The sequence below is a fragment of the Bombina bombina genome, chromosome 6 (assembly GCF_027579735.1).
Source record: "Bombina bombina isolate aBomBom1 chromosome 6, aBomBom1.pri, whole genome shotgun sequence".
Taxonomy (NCBI): Eukaryota; Metazoa; Chordata; class Amphibia; order Anura; family Bombinatoridae; genus Bombina; species Bombina bombina.
In genome coordinates this window covers 151328083-151354772 of record NC_069504.1, presented here as the reverse complement: position 1 = coordinate 151354772, position 26690 = coordinate 151328083, and the positions used below count along the sequence as shown (strand labels likewise).

The 26690-nt window shown below is 41.6% G+C and overlaps 1 protein-coding gene across 1 annotated transcript in view; it reads right to left on the bottom strand.

Moving 5' to 3' along the window:
* The window catches only part of TRABD (TraB domain containing), a 172115-nt gene that overhangs the window by 67071 nt on the left and 78354 nt on the right, over positions 1-26690 (bottom strand). Inside the window, exons 4-5 of the mRNA XM_053719187.1 lie at positions 19584-19723; positions 17286-17458 (exon numbers count right to left, since the gene is read on the bottom strand). Of these exons, the coding sequence (XP_053575162.1) occupies positions 17286-17458; positions 19584-19723 (313 nt within the window). The remainder of the gene's footprint in view (positions 1-17285; positions 17459-19583; positions 19724-26690) is intronic.

The following is a 26690-nucleotide window of genomic DNA, read 5'->3' as shown; positions in this document are numbered from 1 at the left end:
GGGCAAAATATGAGGGGAGCCCTAGAAAAGGATCGCTTGGAGGGGGCCGCTACACTACAGAAAATGTGTTGCTTTTTTTAATAAAATAAATAATAAACAAAAAAACATCAGTTTATATAAACTGGGTACTGGCAGTCTTACAGTTTGGTTAATGTGCTGTACCTATGTTTCCTGAGATGCAAAAGGAACTTAGCATCTTTTAAGAGAGTTACTTTTATAACCTATACTGCAGACATGCAAGGATCATGTGCATGCTGTATTTCGTTGCTGCACTAAGTGTAGTTCAGGACATCTCACACTCTTTTGCTCATCATAAGCCTTTTCCAATCAAATTTAAAGGGACAGTAAAGTCAAATTTAAAAGGGACATTGTACTGCCAAATAGTTATTAACATGTATGGGAAACATTTGTACATAAAATAGCTGTTTCTGCTAATTGAAACCACAGCCCAATACAATGGGCTGATCTTGTAGGGAGATAATTCCTAATTATTTTATCTGTTTAATTGTTTACGTAAAGTCCTCCTCATTTATGACAGTTTCCCCAAAGGCCAGTACTTGGAGAGAACAATGGAAAAACATAATTTATGTAAAAACTTACCTGATAAATTAATTTCTTTCATATTAGCAAGAGTCCATGAGCTAGTGACGTATGGGATATACATTCCTACCAGGAGGGGCAAAGTTTCCCAAACCTCAAAATGCCTATAAATACACCCCTCACCACACCCACAAATCAGTTTAACGAATAGCCAAGAAGTGGGGTGATAAGAAAAAAGTGCGAAAGCATAAAAAATAAGGAATTGGAATAATTGTGCTTTATACAAAAAAATCATAACCACCACAAAAAGGGCGGGCCTCATGGACTCTTGCTAATATGAAAGAAATGAATTTATCAGGTAAGTTTTTACATAAATTATGTTTTCTTTCATGTAATTAGCAAGAGTCCATGAGCTAGTGACGTATGGGATAATGACTACCCAAGATGTGGATCTTTCCACGCAAGAGTCACTAGAGAGGGAGGGATAAATTAAAGACAGCCAATTCCGCTGAAAAATAATCCACACCCAAAATAAAGTTTAAATTTTATAATGAAAAAAACTGAAATTATAAGCAGAAGATTCAAACTGAAACAGCTGCCTGAAGTACTTTTCTACCAAAAACAGCTTCAGAAGAAGAAAACACATCAAAATGGTGGAATTTAGTAAAAGTATGCAAAGAAGACCAAGTTGCTGCTTTGCAAATCTGATCAACCGAAGCTTCATTCCTAAACGCCCAGGAAGTAGAAACTGACCTAGTAGAATGAGCTGTAATCCTTTGAGGCAGAGTTTTACCCGACTCGACATAAGCATGATGAATTAAAGATTTCAACCAAGATGCCAAAGAAATGGCAGAGGCCTTCTGACCTTTCCTAGAACCGGAAAAGATAACAAATAGACTAGAAGTCTTTCGGAAATTCTTAGTAGCTTCAACATAATATTTCAAAGCTCTAACTACATCCAAAGAATGCAATGATTTCTCCTTAGAATTCTTAGGATTAGGACATAATGAAGGAACCACAATTTCTCTACTAATGTTGTTGGAATTCACAACCTTAGGTAAAAATTTAAAAGAAGTTCGCAACACCGCCTTATCCTGGTGAAAAATCAGAAAAGGAGACTCACAAGAAAGAGCAGATAATTCAGAAACTCTTCTGGCAGAAGAGATGGCCAAAAGGAACAAAACTTTCCAAGAAAGTAATTTAATGTCCAATGAATGCATAGGTTCAAACTGAGGAGCTTGAAGAGCCCCCAGAACCAAATTCAAACTCCAAGGAGGAGAAATTGACTTAATGACAGGTTTTATACGAACCAAAGCTTGTACAAAACAATGAATATCAGGAAGATTAGCAATCTTTCTGTGAAAAAGAACAGAAAGAGCAGAGATTTGTCCTTTCAAGGAACTTGCAGACAAACCTTTATCCAAACCATCCTGAAGAAACTGTAAAATTCTCGGAATTCTAAAAGAATGCCAGGAAAAATGATGAGAAAGACACCAAGAAATATAAGTCTTCCAGACTCTATAATATATCTCCCTAGATACAGATTTACGAGCCTGTAACATAGTATTAATCACAGAGTCAGAGAAACCTCTTTGACTAAGAATCAAGCGTTCAATCTCCATACCTTTAAATTTAAGGATTTGAGATCCTGATGGAAAAAAGGACCTTGCGACAGAAGGTCTGGTCTTAACGGAAGAGTCCACGGTTGGCAAGAGGCCATCCGGACAAGATCTGCATACCAAAACCTGTGAGGCCATGCTGGAGCTACCAGCAGAACAAACGAGCATTCCTTCAGAATCTTGGAGATTACTCTTGGAAGAAGAACTAGAGGCGGAAAGATATAGGCAGGATGATACTTCCAAGGAAGTGACAATGCATCCACTGCTTCCGCTTGAGGATCCCTGGATCTGGACAGATACCTGGGAAGTTTCTTGTTTAGATGAGAGGCCATCAGATCTATTTCTGGAAGTCCCCCACATTTGAACAATCTGAAGAAATACCTCTGGGTGAAGAGACCATTCGCCCGGATGCAACGTTTGGCGACTGAGATAATCCGCTTCCCAATTGTCTATACCTGGGATATGAACCGCAGAAACTAGACAGGAGCTGGATTCCGCCCATACCAGAATTCGAGATACTTCTTTCATAGCCAGAGGACTGTGAGTCCCTCCTTGATGATTGATGTATGCCACAGTTGTGACATTGTCTGTCTGAAAACAAATGAACGATTCTCTCTTTAGAAGAGGCCAAGACTGAAGAGCTCTGAAAATTGCACAGAGTTCCAAAATATTGATCGGTAATCTCACCTCCTGAGATTCCCAAACCCCTTGTGCTGTCAGAGACCCCCACACAGCTCCCCAACCTGTAAGACTTGCATCTGTTGAAATTACAGTCCAGGTCGGAAGAACAAAAGAAGCCCCCTGAACTAAACGATGGTGATCTGTCCACCACGTCAGAGAGTGTCGTACAATCGGTTTTAAAGATATTAATTGAGATATCTTTGTGTAATCCCTGCACCACTGGTTCAGCATACCGAGCTGAAGAGGTCGCATGTGAAAACGAGCAAAGGGGATCGCGTCCGATGCAACAGTCATAAGACCTAGAATTTCCATGCATAAGGTTACCGAAGGGAATGATTGTGACTGAAGGTTTCGACAAGCTGATATCAATTTTAGACGTCTCTTGTCTGTCAAAGATAGAGTCATGGACACTGAATCTATCTGGAAACCTAAAAAGGTTACCCTTGTCTGAGGAACCAATGAACTTTTTGGTAAATTGATCCTCCAACCATGATCTTGAAGAAACAACACAAGTCGATTCGTATGAGATTCTGCTAAATGTGAAGACTGAGCAAGTACCAAGATATCGTCCAAATAAGGAAATACCACAATACCCTGTTCTCTGATTACAGACAGAAGGGCACTGAGAACCTTCCACCTCCATAGGAGGCAAAGTTTGTAAAACTGATTTGTGGGTGTGGTGAGGGGTGTATTTATAGGCATTTTGAGGTTTGGGAAACTTTGCCCCTCCTGGTAGGAATGTATATCCCATACATCACTAGCTCATGGACTCTTGCTAATTACATGAAAGAAATTAACATTTTAGTACTGCTCTGTCACCGACCCCCACTGCGAGCATTTTCTTTAATCTAAAACATTCTTATATACATGTTTTTCTTTGGTACTTGTACTTAAATACAGAAATGTTAAGTTTAGGTGGAGATACAATAGGCAAAAACAGCTATTTCAAATAATAGTATTTAATACATTCCAGTAGGTAAGAGGATTACCTGGGAACAAATTAAAGGGGAGAAAATGTTAAGACTACACTTTCCCTATAAACTATCATAGTTCAGTATCTCCCCTCACCCTTTCCCACTCTGTTAACCAGAGTGGGTCATATCCAATTCTCCTTTTCCGTTCTCGTCCAGTGGTGACATTAACCCCCGGGGGGAGATACAGCATATATCCAGTACCCGTATTATTTAATGTTTGGGTCGATTACCACTTCATTTGCGATAAAAATCTACATTACTACCTTAGTTAAAAGTAACTAGGCAAACAGTTTATACTTCATTCCCTCAATGACTGAAATACAGCCATGTTTAAATTTGGTTTCCTTATCCATACTAACTGGCTCCGCCCTCCCCCTACTCTACTATGAGCGGCTCTTGCCCGCTGCATTCCCTTCCCCCAAAAATTATAAAAAGCTAACCTCCTCTTGCTCCCCTTTTCTTTTCTTTTTTAGAACAAACTCTTTAATAAATATCTATACAGCAATGAGGAGTTCATCTCTCTTTGACATATAATATAAAAATGAGGTTTTATCAAACTCTATATATCATTTTTCTATACAAATTGGTACATGCTATTTCAGACTAGTATCCTTACTCATTGGCACCACATGATATTATATAGATTGATAGGTTAATAATCTGGGCTATTTACTGCATCGACAGACCATGTAAACCTGTCTAGAGTATTATAGATTACATGCCTAGAGTTATTGCCGCTTTATATTTGTACTCTGTTCTTTTTTTTTTTTTTTTTTCTTACTAAGAAGTGTACTCTGTACCAAATTGATATCTTTGTTTACCTGCAAATACCTGTTGTAATATTTGCTCACAACCTCAATAAAAATATATTTAAAAAACAAACAAACAAAAAAAAACTATCATAGTTCAGACAGAGTATGCAATTTTCCAAATTACTTTTATTTTCTAATTTTCTTTGTTCTCTTGGTATCCTTTGTGGAATAGCCCACCTACATAGGCTCAGGAGCAGCAATGGATTAGTGGGTGCTAGTTGCTTATTGATGGCTGCACATGTAGGTCATTTGTGATTGGCTCACCGGACGTGCTCAACTAGCTTCCAGTAGTGCATTGCTGCTCCTTCAACAAAGGATACCAAAAGAATAAAGCAAATTTGATAATAGAAGTAAATTAGAAAGTTGTTTAAAACTGAATGCTCTAAATCATGGAAGAAAAATGTATTGGTTTCATTTCCTTTTCATAAACCTGAATAATGACAATCTGTTTGGAATTAAAAACTCAGAAAAACATAATTTATGCTTACCTGATAAATTCCTTTCTCCTGTAGTGTAGTCAGTCCACGGGTCATCATTACTTATGGGATATTAACTCCTCCCCAACAGGAAGTGCAAGAGGATCACCCAAGCAGAGCTGCTATATAGCTCCTCCCCTCTACGTCACACCCAGTCATTCGACCGAGAACCAAACGAGAAAGGAGAAACTATAGGGTGCAGTGGTGACTGGGAGTATAATTTAAAATTTAGACCTGCCATAAAAAACAGGGCGGGCCGTGGACTGACTACACTACAGGAGAAAGGAATTTATCAGGTAAGCATAAATTATGTTTTCTCCTGTTAAGTGTAGTCAATCCACGGGTCATCATTACTTATGGGATACCAATACCAAAGCTAAAGTACACGGATGACGGGAGGGACAGGCAGGATCTTTATACGGAAGGAACCACTGCCTGAAGAACCTTTCTCCCAAAAACAGCCTCCGAAGAAGCAAAAGTGTCAAATTTGTAAAATTTGGAAAAAGTATGAAGAGAAGACCAAGTTGCAGCCTTGCAAATCTGTTCAACAGAGGCCTCATTCTTAAAGGCCCAAGTGGAAGCCACAGCTCTAGTAGAATGAGCTGTAATCCTTTCAGGAGGTTGCTGTCCAGCAGTCTCATAGGCTAAACGTATTATGCTACGAAGCCAAAAAGGATAGAGAGGTAGCAGATGCTTTTTGACCTCTCCTCTGACCAGAATAAACGACAAACAGGGAAGAAGTTTGGCGAAAATCTTTAGTTGCCTGTAAATAAAATTTCAGGGCACGGACTACGTCCAGATTGTGTAGAAGTCGTTCCTTCTTTGAAGAAGGGTTAGGGCACAATGATGGAACAACAATCTCTTGATTGATATTCTTGTTAGTAACTACCTTAGGTAAGAACCCAGGTTTAGTACGCAGAACTACCTTATCTGAATGAAAAATCAGATAAGGAGAATCACAATGTAAGGCTGATAACTCAGAGACTCTACGAGCCGAGGAAATAGCCATTAAAAACAGAACTTTCCAAGATAACAACTTGATATCAATGGAATGAAGGGGTTCAAACGGAACACCCTGTAAAACGTTAAGAACTAAGTTTAAGCTCCACGGTGGAGCTACAGTCTTAAACACAGGCTTAATCCTAGCCAAAGCCTGACAAAAAGCCTGAACGTCTGGAACTTCTGACAGACGTTTGTGTAAAAGGATGGACAGAGCTGAGATCTGTCCCTTTAAAGAACTTGCAGATAAACCCTTTTCTAAACCCTCTTGTAGAAAAGACAATATCCTAGGAATCCTAACCTTACTCCATGAGTAACTCTTGGATTCGCACCAGTGTAAGTATTTACGCCAAATCTTATGGTAAATCTTCCTGGTAACAGGTTTCCTAGCCTGTATTAAAGTATCGATTACTGACTCCGAAAATCCACGCTTTGATAAAATCAAGCGTTCAATTTCCATGTAGTCAGCTTCAGAGAAATTAGATTTTGATGTTTGAAAGGACCCTGAATTAGAAGGTCCTGTCTCAGAGGCAGAGACCAAGGTGGACAGGATGACATGTCCACTAGATCTGCATACCAGGTCCTGCGTGGCCACGCAGGCGCTATTAGAATCACCGATGCTTTCTCCTGTTTGATCCTGGCAATCAAACGAGGAAGCATCGGGAAGGGTGGAAACACATAAGCCATCCCGAAGGTCCAAGGTGCTGTCAAAGCATCTACCAGGACCGCTCCCGGGTCCCTGGACCTGGACCCGTAGCAAGGAAGCTTGGCGTTCTGGCGAGACGCCATGAGATCCATATCTGGTTTGCCCCAACGTCGAAGTATTTGGGCAAAGACCTCCGGATGAAGTTCCCACTCCCCCGGATGAAAAGTCTGGCGACTTAGGAAATCCGCCTCCCAGTTCTCCACTCCTGGAATGTGGATCGCTGACAGGTGGCAAGAGTGAGACTCTGCCCAGCGAATTATCTTTGATACTTCCATCATCGCTAGGGAACTCCTTGTCCCTCCTTGATGGTTGATGTAAGCTACAGTCGTGATGTTGTCCGACTGAAACCTGATGAACCTCCGAGTTGTTAACTGAGGCCAAGCCAGAAGGGCATTGAGAACTGCTCTCAATTCCAGAATGTTTATTGGAAGGAGACTCTCCTCCTGAGTCCATGATCCCTGAGCCTTCAGGGAATTCCAGACAGCGCCCCAACCTAGTAGGCTGGCGTCTGTTGTTACAATTGTCCAGTCTGGCCTGCTGAAGGGCATCCCCCTTGACAGATGTGGCCGAGAAAGCCACCATAGAAGAGAATTTCTGGTCTCTTGATCCAGATTCAGAGTAGGGGACAAATCTGAGTAATCCCCATTCCACTGACTTAGCATGCACAATTGCAGCGGTCTGAGATGCAGGCGTGCAAAAGGAACTATGTCCATTGTCGCTACCATTAAGCCAATTACCTCCATGCATTGAGCCACTGACGTGTGTTGAATGGAATGAAGGACACGGCAAGCATTTTGAAGCTTTGTTAACCTGTCTTCTGTCAGGTAAATCTTCATTTCTACAGAATCTATAAGAGTCCCCAAGAAGGGAACTCTTGTGAGTGGTAAGAGAGAACTCTTCTCTTCGTTCACTTTCCACCCATGCGACCTTAGAAATGCCAGTACTAACTCTGTATGAGACTTGGCAGTTTGAAAGCTTGACGCTTGTATCAGAATGTCGTCTAGGTACGGAGCCACAGAAATTCCTCGCGTTCTTAGTACCGCCAGAAGAGAGCCCAGAACCTTTGTGAAGATTCTTGGAGCCGTAGCCAACCCGAATGGAAGAGCTACAAACTGGTAATGCCTGTCTAGGAAGGCAAACCTTAGATACCGGTAATGTTCTTTGTGAATCGGTATGTGAAGGTAAGCATCCTTTAAATCCACTGTGGTCATGTACTGACCTCTTTGGATCATGGGGTAAGATTGTCCGAATAGTTTCCATTTTGAACGATGGAACTCTTAGGAATTTGTTTAGGATCTTTAAATCCAAGATTGGTCTGAAGGTTCCCTCTTTCTTGGGAACCACGAACAGATTTGAGTAAAACCCTTGTCCGTGTTCCGACCGCGGAACCGGATGGATCACTCCCATTAGTAAAAGATCTTGTACACAGCGTAGAAACGCCTCTTTCTTTATCTGGTTTGTTGACAACCTTGAAAGATGAAATCTCCCTTTTGGGGGAGAAGCTTTGAAGTCCAGAAGATATCCCTGAGATATGATCTCTAACGCCCAGGGATCCTGGACATCTCTTGCCCAAGCCTGGGCGAAGAGAGAAAGTCTTCCCCCCACTAGATCCGTTCCCGGATCGGGGGCCCTCACTTCATGCTGTCTTAGGTTTTCTGGCCTGCTTGCCCTTGTTCCAGGTCTGGTTAGGTTTCCAGCCTTGTCTGTAGCGAGCAACAGCTCCTTCCTGTTTTGGAGCAGAGGAAGTTGATGCTGCTCCTGCCTTGAAGTTACGAAAGGCACGAAAATTAGACTGTCTAGCCCTAGGTTTGGCTCTGTCTTGAGGCAGGGCATGGCCTTTACCTCCTGTAATATCAGCGATAATTTCTTTCAAACCGGGCCCGAATAAAGTCTGCCCCTTGAAAGGTATGTTAAGTAATTTAGATTTAGAAGTAACATCAGCTGACCAGGATTTTAGCCACAGTGCTCTGCGTGCCTGAATGGCGAATCCGGAATTCTTAGCCGTAAGTTTAGTTAAATGTACTACGGCATCAGAAATAAATGAGTTAGCTAGCTTAAGGGTTTTAAGCTTGTGTGAAATCTCATCTATTGGCGCTGAGTCAAGGGTCTCTTCCAGAGACTCAAACCAAAATGCTGCCGCAGCCGTGACAGGCGCAATGCATGCAAGGGGTTGCAATATAAAACCTTGTTGAACAAACATTTTCTTAAGGTAACCCTCTAACTTTTTATCCATTGGATCTGAAAAAGCACAGCTATCCTCCACCGGGATAGTGGTACGCTTAGCTAAAGTAGAAACTGCTCCCTCCACCTTAGGGACCGTTTGCCATAAGTCCCGTGTGGTGGCGTCTATTGGAAACATTTTTCTGAATATAGGAGGGAGTGAGAAAGGCACACCGGGTCTATCCCACTCCTTAGTAACAATTTCAGTAAGTCTCTTAGGTATAGGAAAAACGTCAGTACTCGTCGGTACCGCAAAATATTTATCCAACCTACACATTTTCTCTGGGATTGCAACTGTGTTACAATCATTCAGAGCCGCTAATACCTCCCCTAGCAGTACACGGAGGTTTTCTAGCTTAAACTTAAAATTTGAAATGTCTGAATCCAGTCTATTTGGATCAGATCCGTCACCCGCAGAATGAAGCTCTCCGTCCTCATGTTCTGCAAATTGTGACGCAGTATCAGACATGGCCCTAGCATTATCAGCGCACTCTGTTCTCACCCCAGAGTGATCTTGTTTACCCCTAAGTTCTGGCAATTTAGACAAAACTTCAGTCATAACATTAGCCATGTCCTGTAGAGTGATTTGTAATGGCCGCCCTGATGTACTTGGCGTTACAATATCACGCACCTCCCGAGCGGGAGATGCAGGTACTGACACGTGAGGCAAGTTAGTCGGCATAACTTCCCCCTCGTTGTCTGGTGAATGATGTTCAACATGTACAGATTGATTTTTATTTAAAGTAGCATCAATGCAATTAGTACATAAATTTCTATTGGGCTCCACCTTGGCTTTTGCACATATTGCACAGAGATTCCTCTGAGTCAGACATGTTTAACAAACTAGCAATTAGACTAGCAAGCTTGGAAATACTTTTCAACTAAATTTAGAAGCAATATGTAAAACGTTACTGTGCCTTTAAGAAGCACAGAAAAAAAACTATGACAGTTGAATAACAATGAACCGGATTAGTTATAAAAACCAAATTTACCCGGTAAAAGCATAAATTTAGCAAAGGATTGCATTCATTAGCAATGGATGATTAACCCTTAATATCAGAAAAAACGTATAATAATTGAAAATATAAGCGTTTTTATCACAGTCAAAGCACAGTCTCACAGGTCTGCTGTGAGTGATTACCTCCCTCAAAATAAGTTTTGAAGACCCCTGAGCTCTGTGGAGACGTTCTGGATCATGCAGGGAGAGAAGGCCGACTTGTGACTGAATTTCTGATGCGTAGCAAAAGCGCCAAAATAGGCCCCTCCCACTCACATACAACAGTGAGGGAAGCTCAGTGAAACTGTTTTAATTTAAAATAAACGACAGCCATGTGGAAAATAACGCCCAAAACAATTTTTCACCAAGTACCTCAGATAATTAAACGATTTAACATGCCAGCAAACGTTTAAAAACATAATTTATGCTTACCTGATAAATTTATTTCTCTTGTAGTGTATCCAGTCCACGGATCATCCATTACTTATGGGATATTAACTCCTCCCCAACAGGAAGTGCAAGAGGATTCACCCAGCAGAGCTGCTATATAGCTCCTCCCCTAACTGCCATTACCAGTCATTCGACCGAAAACATGCAGAGAAAGGAAAACCATAGGGTACAGTGGTGACTGTAGTTTAATGGAAAAATTACCTGCCTTAAAGTGACAGGGCGGGCCGTGGACTGGATACACTACAAGAGAAATAAATTTATCAGGTAAGCATAAATTATGTTTTCTCTTGTTAAGTGTATCCAGTCCACGGATCATCCATTACTTATGGGATACCAATACCAAAGCTAAAGTACACGGATGACGGGAGGGACAGGCAGGCTCTTTATACGGAAGGAACCACTGCCTGAAGAACCTTTCTCCCAAAAACAGCCTCCGAAGAAGCAAAAGTGTCAAATTTGTAAAATTTGGAAAAAGTATGAAGAGAAGACCAAGTTGCAGCCTTGCAAATCTGTTCAACAGAAGCCTCATTCTTAAAGGCCCAAGTGGAAGCCACAGCTCTAGTAGAATGTGCTGTAATTCTTTCAGGAGGCTGCTGTCCAGCAGTCTCATAGGCTAACCGTATTATGCTACGAAGCCAAAAGGAGAGAGAGGTAGCCGAAGCTTTTTGACCTCTCCTCTGACCAGAATAAACGACAAACAGGGAAGACGTTTGTCGAAAATCCTTAGTTGCCTGTAGATAAAATTTTAGGGCACGGACTACATCTAGATTGTGTAGCAGACGTTCCTTTTTCGAAGAAGGATTAGGACACAAAGATGTAACCACAATCTCTTGATTGATATTCCTGTTAGTGACCACCTTAGGTAGGAACCCAGGTTTAGTACGCAGAACTACCTTGTCTGAATGAAAAATCAGATAAGGAGAATCACAATGTAAGGCAGATAACTCAGAGACTCTTCGAGCCGAGGAAATCGCCATTAAAAACAGAACTTTCCAAGATAACAACTTGATATCAATGGAATGAAGGGGTTCAAACGGAACCCCCTGTAAAACATTAAGAACTAAGTTCAAACTCCATGGTGGAGCAACAGTTTTAAACACAGGCTTGATCCTAGCTAAAGCCTGACAAAAAGCTTGAACGTCCAGAACTTCTGACAGACGTTTGTGTAAAAGAATGGACAGAGCTGAAATCTTTCCCTTTAAGGAACTAGCGGATAAACCCTTTTCTAAACCTTCTTGTAGAAAAGACAATATCCTCGGAATCCTAACCTTACTCCATGAGTAACTCTTGGATTCGCACCAATATAAGTATTTGCGCCATATCTTATGGTAAATCTTTCTGGTAACAGGCTTCCTAGCCTGTATTAAGGTATCAATAACTGACTCAGAAAAACCACGTTTTGATAAAATCAAGCGTTCAATTTCCAAGCAGTCAGCTTCAGAGAAATTAGATTTTGATGTTTGAAGGGACCCTGGATCAGAAGGTCCTGTTTCAGAGGTAGCGACCAAGGTGGACAGGATGACATGTCCACTAGATCTGCATACCAAGTCCTGCGTGGCCATGCAGGCGTTATTAGAATCACTGATGCTCTCTCCTGTTTGATTCTGGCAATCAATCGAGGAAGCATCGGGAAGGGTGGAAACACATAAGCCATCCCGAAGGTCCAAGGTGCTGTCAAAGCATCTATCAGAACCGCTCCCGGATCCCTGGATCTGGACCCGTAACGAGGAAGCTTGGCGTTCTGTCGAGACGCCATGAGATCTATCTCTGGTTTGCCCCAACGTCGAAGTATTTGGCCAAAGACCTCCGGATGAAGTTCCCACTCCCCCGGATGAAAAGTCTGACGACTTAAGAAATCCGCCTCCCAGTTCTCCACTTCCGGGATGTGGATTGCTGACAGGTGGCAAGAGTGAGACTCTGCCCAGCGAATTATCTTTGATACTTCCATCATTGCTAGGGAGCTTCTTGTCCCTCCCTGATGGTTGATGTAAGCTACAGTCGTGATGTTGTCCGACTGAAACCTGATGAACCCCCGAGTTGTTAACTGGGGCCAAGCCAGAAGGGCATTGAGAACTGCTCTCAATTCCAGAATGTTTATTGGTAGGAGACTCTCCTCCTGATTCCATTGTCCCTGAGCCTTCAGAGAATTCCAGACAGCGCCCCAACCTAGTAGGCTGGCGTCTGTTGTTACAATTGTCCAGTCCGGCCTGCTGAATGGCATCCCCCTGGACAGATGTGGCCGAGAAAGCCACCATAGAAGAGAATTTCTGGTCTCTTGATCCAGATTCAGAGTAGGGGGACAAGTCTGAGTAATCCCCATTCCACTGACTTAGCATGCACAATTGCAGCGGTCTGAGATGTAGACGTGCAAAGGGTACTATGTCCATTGCTGCTACCATTAAGCCGATCACCTCCATGCATTGAGCTACTGACGGGTGTTGAATGGAATGAAGGACACGGCATGCATTTTGAAGCTTTGTTAACCTGTCTTCTGTCAGGTAAATCTTCATTTCTACAGAATCTATAAGAGTCCCCAAGAAGGGAACTCTTGTGAGTGGAAAGAGAGAACTCTTCTTTTCGTTCACCTTCCATCCATGCGACCTTAGAAATGCCAGTACTAACTCTGTATGAGACTTGGCAGTTTGAAAGCTTGAAGCTTGTATCAGAATGTCGTCTAGGTACGGAGCTACCGCAATTCCTCGCGGTCTTAGTACCGCCAGAAGAGCACCCAGAACCTTTGTGAAGATTCTCGGAGCCGTAGCCAATCCGAATGGAAGAGCTACAAACTGGTAATGCCTGTCTAGAAAGGCAAACCTTATATACCGGTAATGATCTTTGTGAATCGGTATGTGAAGGTAAGCATCCTTTAAATCCACTGTGGTCATGTACTGACCCTTTTGGATCATGGGTAAAATTGTCCGAATAGTTTCCATTTTGAACGATGGAACTCTTAGGAATTTGTTTAGGATCTTTAAATCCAAGATTGGCCTGAAAGTTCCCTCTTTTTTGGGAACCACAAACAGATTTGAGTAAAACCCTTGTCCTTGTTCCGACCGCGGAACCGGATGGATCACTCCCATTAATAAAAGATCTTGTACGCAGCGTAGAAACGCCTCTTTCTTTATTTGGTTTGTTGACAACCTTGACAGATGAAATCTCCCTCTTGGGGGAGAGAATTTGAAGTCTAGAAGGTATCCCTGAGATATGATCTCTAACGCCCAGGGATCCTGGACATCTCTTGCCCAAGCCTGGGCGAAGAGAGAAAGTCTGCCCCCCACTAGATCCGTTCCCGGATCGGGGGGCCCTCGATTCATGCTGTCTTAGGGGCAGCAGCAGGTTTCCTGGCCTGCTTGCCCTTGTTCCAGGACTGGTTAGGTCTCCAGCCTTGTCTGTAGCGAGCAACAGCTCCTTCCTGTTTTGGTGCAGAGGAAGTTGATGCTGCTCCTGCTTTGAAATTACGAAAGGAACGAAAATTAGACTGTCTAGCCTTAGGTTTGGCTCTGTCTTGAGGCAGGGCATGGCCTTTACCTCCTGTAATGTCAGCGATAATTTCTTTCAACCCGGGCCCGAATAAGGTCTGCCCTTTGAAAAGGTATATTAAGCAATTTAGATTTAGAAGTAACGTCAGCTGACCAGGATTTTAGCCACAGTGCTCTGCGTGCCTGAATGGCGAATCCGGAATTCTTAGCCGTAAGTTTAGTTAAATGTACTACGGCATCTGAAATAAATGAGTTAGCTAACTTAAGGGCTTTAAGCTTGTGTGTAATCTCATCTAATGGAGCTGATTCAAGTGTCTCTTCCAGAGACTCAAACCAAAATGCTGCTGCAGCCGTGACAGGCGCAATGCATGCAAGAGGTTGCAATATAAAACCTTGTTGAACAAACATTTTCTTAAGGTAACCCTCTAACTTTTTATCCATTGGATCTGAAAAGGCACAGCTATCCTCCACCGGGATAGTGGTACGCTTAGCTAAAGTAGAAACTGCTCCCTCCACCTTAGTGACCGTTTGCCATAAGTCCCGTGTGGTGGCGTCTATTGGAAACATCTTTCTAAATATCGGAGGGGGGTGAGAACGGCACACCGGGTCTATCCCACTCCTTAGTAACAATTTCAGTAAGTCTCTTAGGTATAGGAAAAACGTCAGTACTCGCCGTACCCGGTACCGCAAAATATTTATCCAACCTACACATTTTCTCTGGTATTGCAACTGTGTTACAATCATTCAGAGCCGCTAACACCTCCCCTAGTAATACACGGAGGTTTTCCAGCTTAAATTTAAAATTTGAAATATCTGAATCCAGTTTGTTTGGATCAGAACCGTCACCCGCAGAATGAAGCTCTCCGTCCTCATGTTCTGCAAATTGTGACGCAGTGTCTGACATGGCCCTAATATTATCAGCGCACTCTGTTCTCACCCCAGAGTGATCACGCTTACCTCTTAGTTCTGGTAATTTAGCCAAAACTTCAGTCATAACAGTAGCCATATCCTGTAATGTGATTTGTAATGGCCGCCCAGATGTACTCGGCGCTACAATATCACGCACCTCCCGAGCGGGAGATGCAGGTACTGACACGTGAGGCGAGTTAGTCGGCATAACTCTCCCCTCGTTGTTTGGTGAAATATGTTCAATTTGTACAGATTGACTTTTATTTAAAGTAGCATCAATACAGTTAGTACATAAATTTCTATTGGGCTCCACTTTGGCTTTAGCACATATAGCACATGTATCTTCCTCTGAATCAGACATGTTTAACACACTAGCAAATAAACTAGCAACTTGGAAATACTTTTCAAGTAATTTACTATAATATGAAAACGTACTGTGCCTATAAGAAGCACAGAAAAAGTTATGACAGTTGAAAATTAATAAACTGAAAAGTTATAGCATCAAATCTTTGTAAAAAACACAATTTTAGCAAAGGATTGCTCCCATTAGCAAAGGATAACTAACCCTGATAGCAGAAAAAAAAAAAAAAATACAGAAATAAACGTTTTTTTTTTTATCACAGTCAACTACAATCTCACAGCTCTGCTGTGAGTGATTACCTCCCTCAAAACAAGTTTTGAAGACCCCTGAGTTCTGTAGAGATGAACCGGATCATGCAGGGAAGACAATAAACTTCTGACTGAATTTTTTGATGCGTAGCAAAAGCACCAAAAAAGGTCCCTCCCCCTCACACATAACAGTGAGAGAGATCAGTAAACTGTCATAAATTAAATAAAACGACTGCCAAGTGGAAAAAAATAGTGCCCAAAACATTTTTTCACCCAGTACCTCAGAAAATTAAACGATTTTACATGCCAGCAAAAAACGTTTAACATTAATAAATTGAGTGTTATTAAAAAGCCTGTTGCTAGTCCCTGCAAATTAGGCTAAAGTTTTATGCATACAGTATAATTCCAGTGAAGTGCCATTCCCCAGAATACTGAAGTGTAAAATATACATACATGACAGCCTGATACCAGTTGCTGCTACTGCATTTAAGGCTGAGTTTACATTATATCGGTATGGCAGAATTTTCTCATCAATTGCATTGTCAGAAAATAATAAGCTGCTACATACCTCTTTGCAGATTAATCTGCCAGCTGTCCCCTGATCTGAAGTTTACCTCTCCTCAGATGGCCGAGAAACAGCAATATGATCTTAACTACTCCGGCTAAAATCATAGAAAAACTCTAGATTCTTATTCAAATTCTACCAGAGAAGGAATAACACACTCCGGTGCTATTATAAAATAACAAACTTTTGATTGAAGGTATGAAACTAAGTATAATCACCACAGTCCTCTCACACATCCTATCTATTCGTTGGGGTGCAAGAGAATGACTGGTAATGGCAGTTAGGGGAGGAGCTATATAGCAGCTCTGCTGGGTGAATCCTCTTGCACTTCCTGTTGGGGAGGAGTTAATATCCCATAAGTAATGGATGATCCGTGGACTGGATACACTTAACAAGAGAAATCTAATTTATGAAATGTCATTAAAAGCCTGCTGCTAGTCGTTCACACTGCAAGTTAGGCTAAAAGTTATATGCATACAGTATTATCCCAGTGAAGTGCCATTCCCCAGAATACTGAAGTGTAAGCATACATACATATCAGCCTGATACCAGTTGCTACTACTGCATTTAAGGCTGTACTTACATTATATCGGTATTGGCAGTATTTTCTCAGTCAATTACATTCCTTAGAAAATAATATACTGCAACATACCTCTTTGCAGGTGAACCTGCCCGCTTGTCCCCTGATCTGAAGTTTACCTCACTCCTCAGAATGGCCGAGAACAGCAAATGGATCTTAGTTACGTCCGCTAAGATCATACAAAACTCAGGTAGATTCTTCTTCAAATTCTGCCTGAGAAGAAAACAACACACTCCGGTGCCGTTTAAAATAACAAACTTTTGATTGAAGATATAAAAACTAAGTATAATCACCACAGTCCTCTCACACATCCTATCTATTAGTTGGGTGCAAGAGAATGACTGGGTGTGACGTAGAGGGGAGGAGCTATATAGCAGCTCTGCTTGGGTGATCCTCTTGCACTTCCTGTTGGGGAGGAGTTAATCTCCCATAAGTAATGATGACCCGTGGACTGACTACACTTAACAGGAGAAAGCCGGTTCTTTTAAAATAATAAGACTTCAAAACAGACTATAAAAACTTGCCAATGTAGAGACACAGCTTATTGTTTTATATAGTATCGCTCTGGCCTGATTCATGATATGCACGGTTACCCAGCATGTGAATTTTAACGTATTTAGTATTCATTTATATGGAAAGGATGAAACACAAAACAAAATAGATTATTACTTTCAGAGGCACGAGGTAGTTCTGTTTTCCTGGCTGCTTGCTTCAGCATGTACGTGAGATAAAGATCTCTTTCAGAGACAATGGTACGGTGGAGATCAGGAAATTCACCAATCATTTCGGCCATCATTTGCTCCAGCAAGTCCTTCTGCTTGCACTTCTCAACATCATCCTCACTAAGAAAGAGATCAGAGTACGCAATATTTATAATAATATAAACTACTTACATCTTTATGGTACTTTTTATATTCATAGTGATACTGCACAACAGAAGGCTGTTAAAATCAAATACACTGCGGTAACATCATACATATCATGGTTTCCATATATTGGCTCAGTTCTCTTAGTAGCAGTAACCAATAAAGGAGTAGACCCTTCACAAGGGCACATATGGGGAGAAATCCAAACCCTAAATATCTACACTTTTAAAGGGATAAAAGATCTCATAATCTTCTTGTTGCATGTCGTTCTTATCTCCAATGCAGTAAAGGAATTTAGCTAAGCTATGGAAATATGGTTTAAATTTCTATTTGACCCCATTAGCATGTATGCTTACGAGCCCAGCTGTCCTGTAGTTCACCTTCATGAAAGGTGATTTGCTGGCAATTCATGGGCAGGACCCTCTACCCAGTCGTCTAGAACATTATTTCCTCTTATAAATGTAAGAATACATACTTGAAAAATGAAAAATGTACAGTACTTATGTGTTTCCGATTATCACTTTTACCTACTGGAGTGTATTAAGGTTGTTTACAAATAGCTCCTTCTCCCTTATTTTATCACTTGAAATAGATTATTTTGTTTATTGTATCCCTACCCATTTCTGAAAATTTCGCCCATGCACAGGTCTACTTTTTATTATTATAAAAAAAAAAAAAAATTGAGAATTTTAAGGTCTTTATCTGTAGCTATGTATAAAATGATACAATGGGGTAACTCATTTGGTATAGCAGAACTTCCTAAATTCTCAAAATTAACCCTGAAAAATATATATTAAAAAAATCTGTAAGTAGACACCCAAGATATTCATCTAGGCCCATTTTGGTATATTTCATGCTGCCTTATACAAAAAAAAGTTAACTTTTTCACAAACTAAAAATACATACAACTATTGCAGTCTTAAAGGGACAGTCAAGTCCAAAATGAACTTTTATGATTCAATTTATGATGTAATTTTAAAACAACTTTCCAATTTACTTTTATCACCAATTTTGCTTTGTTCTCTTGGCATTCTTAGTTGAAAGTTAAACCTAGGTAGGCTCATATGCTAATTTGTTAGACCTTGAAGGCCGCCTCTTATCTGAATGCATCGACAGTTTTTCACCACTAGAGGGTGTTAGTTCATGTGTGTCATATAGATAACATTGTGCTCAGGCACGTGAAGTTACCTAGGAGTCAGCACTAATTGGCTAAAATGCAAGTCTGTCAAAATAACTAAAATAAGGGGGCAGTTTGCAGAGGCTTAGATAAAAGGTAATCACAGAGGTAAAATGTGTATTATTATAACTGTGTTGGTTATGCAAAACTGGGGAATGGGTAATAAAGGGATTATCTATCTTTTTAAACAAAAACAATTCTGGTGTTGACTGTCCCTTTAAGACAAATGGTTGTAAACGTTTATCTAGGATTCCCTTTACTCAGAATGGCAGACATGCATGACTTTTTTTTTTTTTTTTTAGGCGGCCGCTAATTGCAGCTCTGCACCACACCCTATGAAATACCAGGCAGTGAATGGGTTCATCAGTTAGCTAGTATGGATAAAACATATTGTATTGTAGTGCAGCGATTACCCTACTACCTGATACCTACCAGCTCCCTGATCCTTCCCAAACAGCTTTCTTCCCGCCCAATCCCAACATCATCTTTCACCATCTTAGTCTGCAGCTAGGTTTGTTTGTTAATAAATGTATTTAGGGAATACAGCCCCTTTATTTGAACTCTTTTCTGACGTGTATGGACCCATTTCTTCCTCTCCCCTAACAAAAACATTTCCGTAGTATAGGAAAACCTCCCTCCCCCTCCTGCAATGGACTGCCGACCCACCTCCCACAGCACCACCACACCTGATACAGATAGTGGTACGATCCTCGCTTCCTTACTATATGAAGATATGGACATGGTAAAATTCTATATCGAATTTTTAGAACAAATGTGCATCGGAAAAGGAAGCACCTCAATCTTTACAAGACAAGTGATTGATCGTTTAGTAAATATAGACAGTATATGCTGATTATAATAAAGTGAAGAGGTGTTTCTTGCGTATACAAAATCTGAAAAAGCCACAGAAAACAAAGTATGTACCTGATAGGGTCAGATAAAGAGCACAAGCCCCAGGCAAGTTTGACCTTCTGCCAAAATGAAAGTGCAGCGATGGCTCTCTTGAATGTTACGGGGATAGGTCTATCACCCAGGTGAAACTTGCAGAAAGGCACTTTGCTAGCCTGTAAGGAAATATAAACAATATAGTCATGTGATGGCAAACTATAATGCTTACAGTACTGAACATAGTATTAACCATGTGTGCTGCTCCCTTATCCTTTACATAGATATGTTTATTTTCTAACACAACAGGTTAGAATTTTAGTATCATATTCAGAAAGTGATTAAAAGGACCACTAAATACGGTATAATTGAAAAATTGACAAAAACACAAAAATACAATGCAATACTACTTTGATTTTTGAATGAGGAATAGAATAATCTCTGGAAATTTCAAAGTTTATCCAACCCCCCACCCCCGAATCATGTGACAGCCATCAGCCAATCACAAAATACATATCTATGTATACAAGGTGGGCTTTTGCACAGGCTCAATTAGAGCTGGAGCCTCAGAAAGTGTGCATATTAAAAATGTGCACATTTTGATAACAGAAGCATTGGAAAGTTGTTTTTTTTAAAATGACATGCTTTATCTGAACCATGAAACTATAAAATGATGCAGTCTAAAGTTAGGATTTTTTTCTCATTTGTGAAAATGTATCTTATATCAGAATACTTTTTGCTGACATCAGTGCACCTTAAATACTGATAGAATGCAAAGGAAATGTTTTATGGTGGCTGCTTAGCACAAATATTTTGTAACTATATTTCTTTACGGCACAAAAAGATAAATAGAAGCAAAACATTAAAAGGGGAAGCATCTTAAAAAGACTGGAAAGAACGTGTCATTTTTAACAACTTTCCAGTGTTCTTCTATTATCTATTTTGATTAGTTCTCTTGCTATCCTTTGTTAAAGAGTAATCCCTTGGTGAGCATACCCTTAAAGGGACATTGTACACTAGATTTTTCTTTGCATAAATATTTTGTAGATGATTCATTTATAGAGCACTCTGAGAATATGTTTGTAACAACGTATAGTTTTGCTTCTTTTTTTTTTATGACATTGTGCTGATTTTCAGAATCATGAAAGAAAAATTTGGGGTTTCATGTCTGCCTAACTAATTTTACTCCAACAAAAGATACCAAGAGAAACAATGCAACTTTGGTAATAAAAGTAGACTGGAAAGTTTTTAAAATGTCATGTTCTATCTGAATCATGAAGGTTTTAATTTTGATTTCACTGTTCCAATACAAATACCTCAAACTATGCATAGGTAGATTAATGAGCTATGTGTGGTTACAGCGTAATTAAGCTGTCTCCACTTGTGATACACATATGGTTATTTGTCAAATAAAAATATGCTGTCTAATTATTCTTGTGCTTTTCTTATGTCTCTCTGCAATGTGCTTCTTGTTCCATTATCCCTAAAAATAGAACATTTATTACGCAAGCTTTATGCTAAAACAATGTGACAAACACATTTATTCCGCTTATATAAATAAGAGCGCTGGCAAATTAAACTAATTTAATTATGTTGTATGTCACAATGTGGCCGCAGATTACCCACATGTCCCTTTTAATTTGCTAGAAAATCTTCTTATAAAAGCAGTATTAATGTAAGATTTCTGCAAGGCAGTCACTGTAAAACAGAATTTATGCTTACCTGATAAATTACTTTCTCCAACGGTGTGTCCGGTCCACGGCGTCATCCATAACTTGTGGGAATATTCTCCTCCCCAACAGGAAATGGCAAAGAGCACAGCAAAAGCTGTCCATATAGTCCCTCCTAGGCTCCGCCCACCCCAGTCATTCGACCGACGGACAGGAGTAAAAACAGGAGAAACCATATGGTGCCGTGGTGACTGTAGTTAAAGAAAGAAATTCATCAACCTGATTAAAAAACCAGGGCGGGCCGTGGACCGGACACACCGTTGGAGAAAGTAATTTATCAGGTGTGTCCGGTCCACGGCGTCATCCATAACTTGTGGGAACCAATACCAAAGCTTTAGGACCCGGATGAAGGGAGGGAGCCAATCAGGTTACCTAAACAGAAGGCACCACGGCTTGCAAAACCTCTCTCCCAAAAATAGCCTCCGAAGAAGCAAAAGTATCAAATTTGTAGAATTTGGCAAAAGTGTGCAGGGAAGACCAAGTCGCTGCCTTACATATCTGATCAACAGAAGCCTCGTTCTTGAAGGCCCATGTGGAAGCCACAGCCCTTGTAGAGTGAGCTGTGATGCGTTCAGGAGGCTGCCGTCCGGCAGTCTCGTAAGCCAATCGGATGATGCTTTTCAGCCAAAAGGAAAGAGAGGTAGCAGTAGCTTTTTGACCTCTCCTCTTGCCAGAATAAACGACAAACAGAGAAGACGTTTGTCTGAAATCCTTTGTTGCTTCTAAATAGAACTTTAAAGCACGAACTACATCTAAATTGTGTAACAAAGTTCCTTCTTTGAAACTGGATTCGGACACAAAGAAGGCACAACTATTTCCTGGTTAATATTCTTGTTGGAAACAACCTTTGGAAGGAAACCAGGTTTAGTACGCAAAACAACCTTATCTGAATGGAACACCAGATAGGGCGGATTACACTGCAAAGCAGATAACTCAGAAACTCTTCTAGCAGAAGAAATAGCAACCAAAAACAGAACTTTCCAAGATAACATCTTGATATCTATGGAATGTAGAGGTTCAAACGGAACCCCTTGAAGAACTGAAAGAACTAAATTCAGACTCCAGGGAGGAGTCAAAGGTCTGTAAACAGGCTTGATCCTGACCAAAGCCTGAACAAAAGCTTGAACATCAGGCACAGCTGCCAGTCGTTAGTGTAACAAGACAGATAAAGCAGAAATCTGTCCCTTTAGAGAACTCGCTGATAATCCCTTATCCAAACCTTCATGGAGAAAGGAAAGGATCCTAGGAATTTTGATCTTACTCCATGAGAATCCCTTGGATTCAAACCAACAGATATATCTTTTCCATATTTTATGGTAAATTTTTGTAGTTAAAGGTTTTCTGGCTTGTACCAGAGTATCTATTACAGAATCCGAAAACCCACGCTTAGATAAAATCAAGCGTTCAATTTCCAAGCCGTTAGCTGGAGGGAAACTAGATTTGGATGTTCGAATGGACCTTGTACTAGAAGATCCTGTCTCAAAGGTGGCTTCCATGGTGGAGCCGATGACATATTCACCAGGTCTGCATACCAAGTCCTGCGTGGCCACGCAGGAGCTATCAAGATCACCGAGGCCCTCTCCTGCTTGATCCTGGCTACCAGCCTGGGAATGAGAGGAAAACGGTGGAAATACATAAGCTAGGTTGAAGGTCCAAGGCGCTACTAATGCATCCACTAGAGTCGCCTTGGGATCCCTGGATCTGGACCCGTAGCAAGGAACCTTGAAGTTCTGACGAGACGCCATCAGATCCATGTCTGGAATGCCCCATAATTGAGTCAACTGGGCAAATATCTCCGGGTGGAGTTCCCACTCCCCCGGATGGAATGTCTGACGACTCAGATAATCCGCCTCCCAGTTTTCCACTCCTGGGATGTGGATCGCAGATAGGTGGCAGGAGTGATCCTCCGCCCATTTTAGGTTTTTTGTCACTTCTCTCATCGCCAGGGAACTCCTTGTTCCCCCCCTGATGGTTGATGTAAGCAACAGTCGTCATGTTGTCTGATTGGAATCTTATGAATCTGGCCTTTGCTAGTTGAGGCCAAGCCCTGAGAGTATTGAATATCGCTCTCAGTTCCAGAATGTTTATCGGGAGAAGAGACTCTACCCGAGACCATAGCCCCTGAGCTTTCAGGGAGTTCCAGACCGCGCCCCAGCCCACTAGACTGGCGTCGGTCGTGACGATGACCCACTCTGGTCTGCGGAAGCTCATTCCCTGGGACAGGTGGTCCTGGGCTAGCCACCAACGGAGTGAGTCTCTGGTCTTCTGATCTAATTGAATCACTGGAGACAAGTCTGTATAGTCCCCATTCCACTGTTTCAGCATGCACAGTTGTAATGGTCTTAGATGAATTTGCGCAAAAGGAACTATGTCCATTGCTGCAACCATCAACCCTACTACTTCCATGCACTGAGCTATGGAAGGTCGTGGAACAGAGTGAAGAACTTGACAAGCGTTTAGAAGCTTTGACTTTCTGACATTTGTCAGGAAAATCTTCATTTCTAAAGAATCTATTATTGTCCCCAAGAAAGGAACTCTTGTCGACGGAGACAGGGAACTTTTTTCTATGTTCACTTTCCATCCGTGAGATCTGAGAAAGGCCAGAACGATGTCTGTGTGAGCCTTTGCCTTTGAAAGAGACGACGCTTGTATCAGAATGTCGTCCAAGTAAGGTGCCACTGCAATGCCCCTTGGTCTTAGAACCGCTAGAAGGGACCCGAGTACCTTTGTGAAAATCCTTGGAGCAGTGGCTAGCCCGAATGGGAGAGCCACAAACTGGTAATGTTTGTCCAGAAAGGCGAACCTTAGGAACTGATGATGATCTTTGTGGATAGGAATATGTAGATACGCATCCTTTAGATCCACGGTAGTCATAAATTGACCCTCCTGGATTGTAGGTAAAATCGTTCGAATAGTTTCCATTTTGAACGATGGCACTCTGAGAAATTTGTTTAGGATCTTTAAATCCATAATTGGTCTGAAAGTTCCCTCTTTTTTGGGAACTACAAACAGATTTGAGTAAAACCCCATTCTTTGTTCCACAGTTGGAACTGGGTGTATCACTCCCATTTTTAACAGGTCTTCTACACAATGTAAGAATGCCTGTCTCTTTATTTGGTTTGAAGATAAGTGAGACATGTGGAACCTTCCCCTTGGGGGTAGTTCCTTGAATTCTAGAAGATAACCCTGAGAAACTATTTCTAGTGCCCAGGGATCCTGAACATCTCTTGCCCAAGCCTGAGCGAAGAGAGAGAGTCTGCCCCCTACTAGATCCGGTCCCGGATCGGGGGCTACTCCTTCATGCTGTTTTGGTAGCAGCAGCAGGCTTCTTGGCCTGCTTACCCTTGTTCCAGCCTTGCATCGGTTTCCAAGCTGGTTTGGTTTGTGAAGCATTACCCTCTTGTCTAGAGGCTGCAGAGTTGGAGGCCGGTCCGTTCCTGAAATTGCGAAAGGAACGAAAATTAGACTTATTCTTGGCCTTGAAAGGCCTATCTTGTGGGAGGGCGTGGCCCTTACCCCCAGTGATGTCTGAGATAATCTCTTTCAATTCTGGCCCAAAAAGGGTTTTACCCTTGAAAGGGATATTAAGCAATTTTGTCTTGGAAGATACATCCGCTGACCAAGACTTTAGCCAGAGCGCTCTGCGCGCCACAATTGCAAACCCTGAATTTTTCGCCGCTAATCTAGCTAACTGCAAAGCGGCATCTAAAATAAAGGAATTAGCTAACTTAAGTGCGTGAATTCTGTCCATAACCTCCTCATACGGAGTCTCTCTACTGAGCGACTTTTCTAGTTCCTCGAACCAGAACCACGCTGCTGTAGTGACAGGAATAATGCACGAAATAGGTTGCAGGAGGTAACCTTGCTGTACAAAAATCTTTTTAAGCAAACCCTCCAATTTTTTATCCATAGGATCTTTAAAAGCACAATTATCCTCGATAGGAATAGTAGTGCGCTTGGCTAGTGTAGAAACTGCCCCCCTCGACCTTAGGGACTGTCTGCCATAAGTCCTTTCTGGGGTCGACCATAGGAAATAATTTCTTAAATATAGGAGGGGGGACAAAAGGTATGCCGGGCTTCTCCCACTCCTTATTCACTATGTCCGCCATCCGCTTGGGTATAGGAAAAGCGTCTGGGTGCACCGGAACCTCTAGGAACTTGTCCATCTTGCATAATTTTTCTGGAATGACCAGGTTGTCACAATCATCCAGAGTAGATAGCACCTCCTTAAGCAGTGCGCGGAGATGCTCTAATTTAAATGTCACAACATCAGGTTCTGCCTGCTGAGAAATTCTACCTGAATCAGAAATTTCCCCATCTGACAAAACCTCCCTCATGGCCACTTCAGATTGGTGTGAGGGTATGACAGAGCAATTATCATCAGCGCCCTCCTGCTCTACAGTGTTTAAAAACAGAGCAATCGCGCTTTCTCTGAAATGCAGGCATTTTGGATAAAATATTTGCTATGGAGTTATCCATTACTGCCGTCAATTGTTGCATAGTAACAAGCATTGGCGCGCTAGAAGTACTAGGGGTCTCCTGCATGGGCAAAACTGGTGTAGACACAGAAGGAGATGATGTAGAACTATGTCTACTCCCTTCATCTGATGAATCATCTTGGGCAACTTTACTATCTGTGGCAGTACTGTCCTTACTTTGTTTGGACGCTATGGCACAATTATCACACAATTTTGAAGGGGGAGACACATTGGCTTCCATACATACAGAACATAGGTTATCTGAAGGCACAGACATGTTCAACAGGCTTAAACTTGTCAATAAAGTACAAAAAACAGAATTTATGCTTACCTGATAAATTACTTTCTCCAACGGTGTGTCCGGTCCACGGCGTCATCCTTACTTGTGGGATATTCTCTTCCCCAACAGGAAATGGCAAAGAGCCCAGCAAAGCTGGTCACATGATCCCTCCTAGGCTCCGCCTACCCCAGTCATTCGACCGACGTACAGGAGGAATATGCATAGGAGAAATCATATGATACCGTGGTGACTGTAGTTAGAGAAAATAATTCATCAGACCTGATTTAAAAAAAAAAAAAAAAAACCAGGGCAGGCCGTGGACCGGACACACCGTTGGAGAAAGTAATTTATCAGGTAAGCATAAATTCTGTTTTCTCCCACATAGGTGTGTCTGGTCCACGGCGTCATCCTTACTTGTGGGAACCAATACCAAAGCTTTAGGACACTGATGAAGGGAGGGAGCAAATCAGGTCACCTAAATGGAAGGCACCACGGCTTGCAAAACCTTTCTCCCAAAAATAGCCTCCGAAGAAGCAAAAGTATCAAATTTGTAAAATTTGGCAAAAGTGTGCAGTGAAGACCAAGTCGCTGCCTTACATATCTGGTCAACAGAAGCCTCGTTCTTGAAGGCCCATGTGGAAGCCACAGCCCTAGTGGA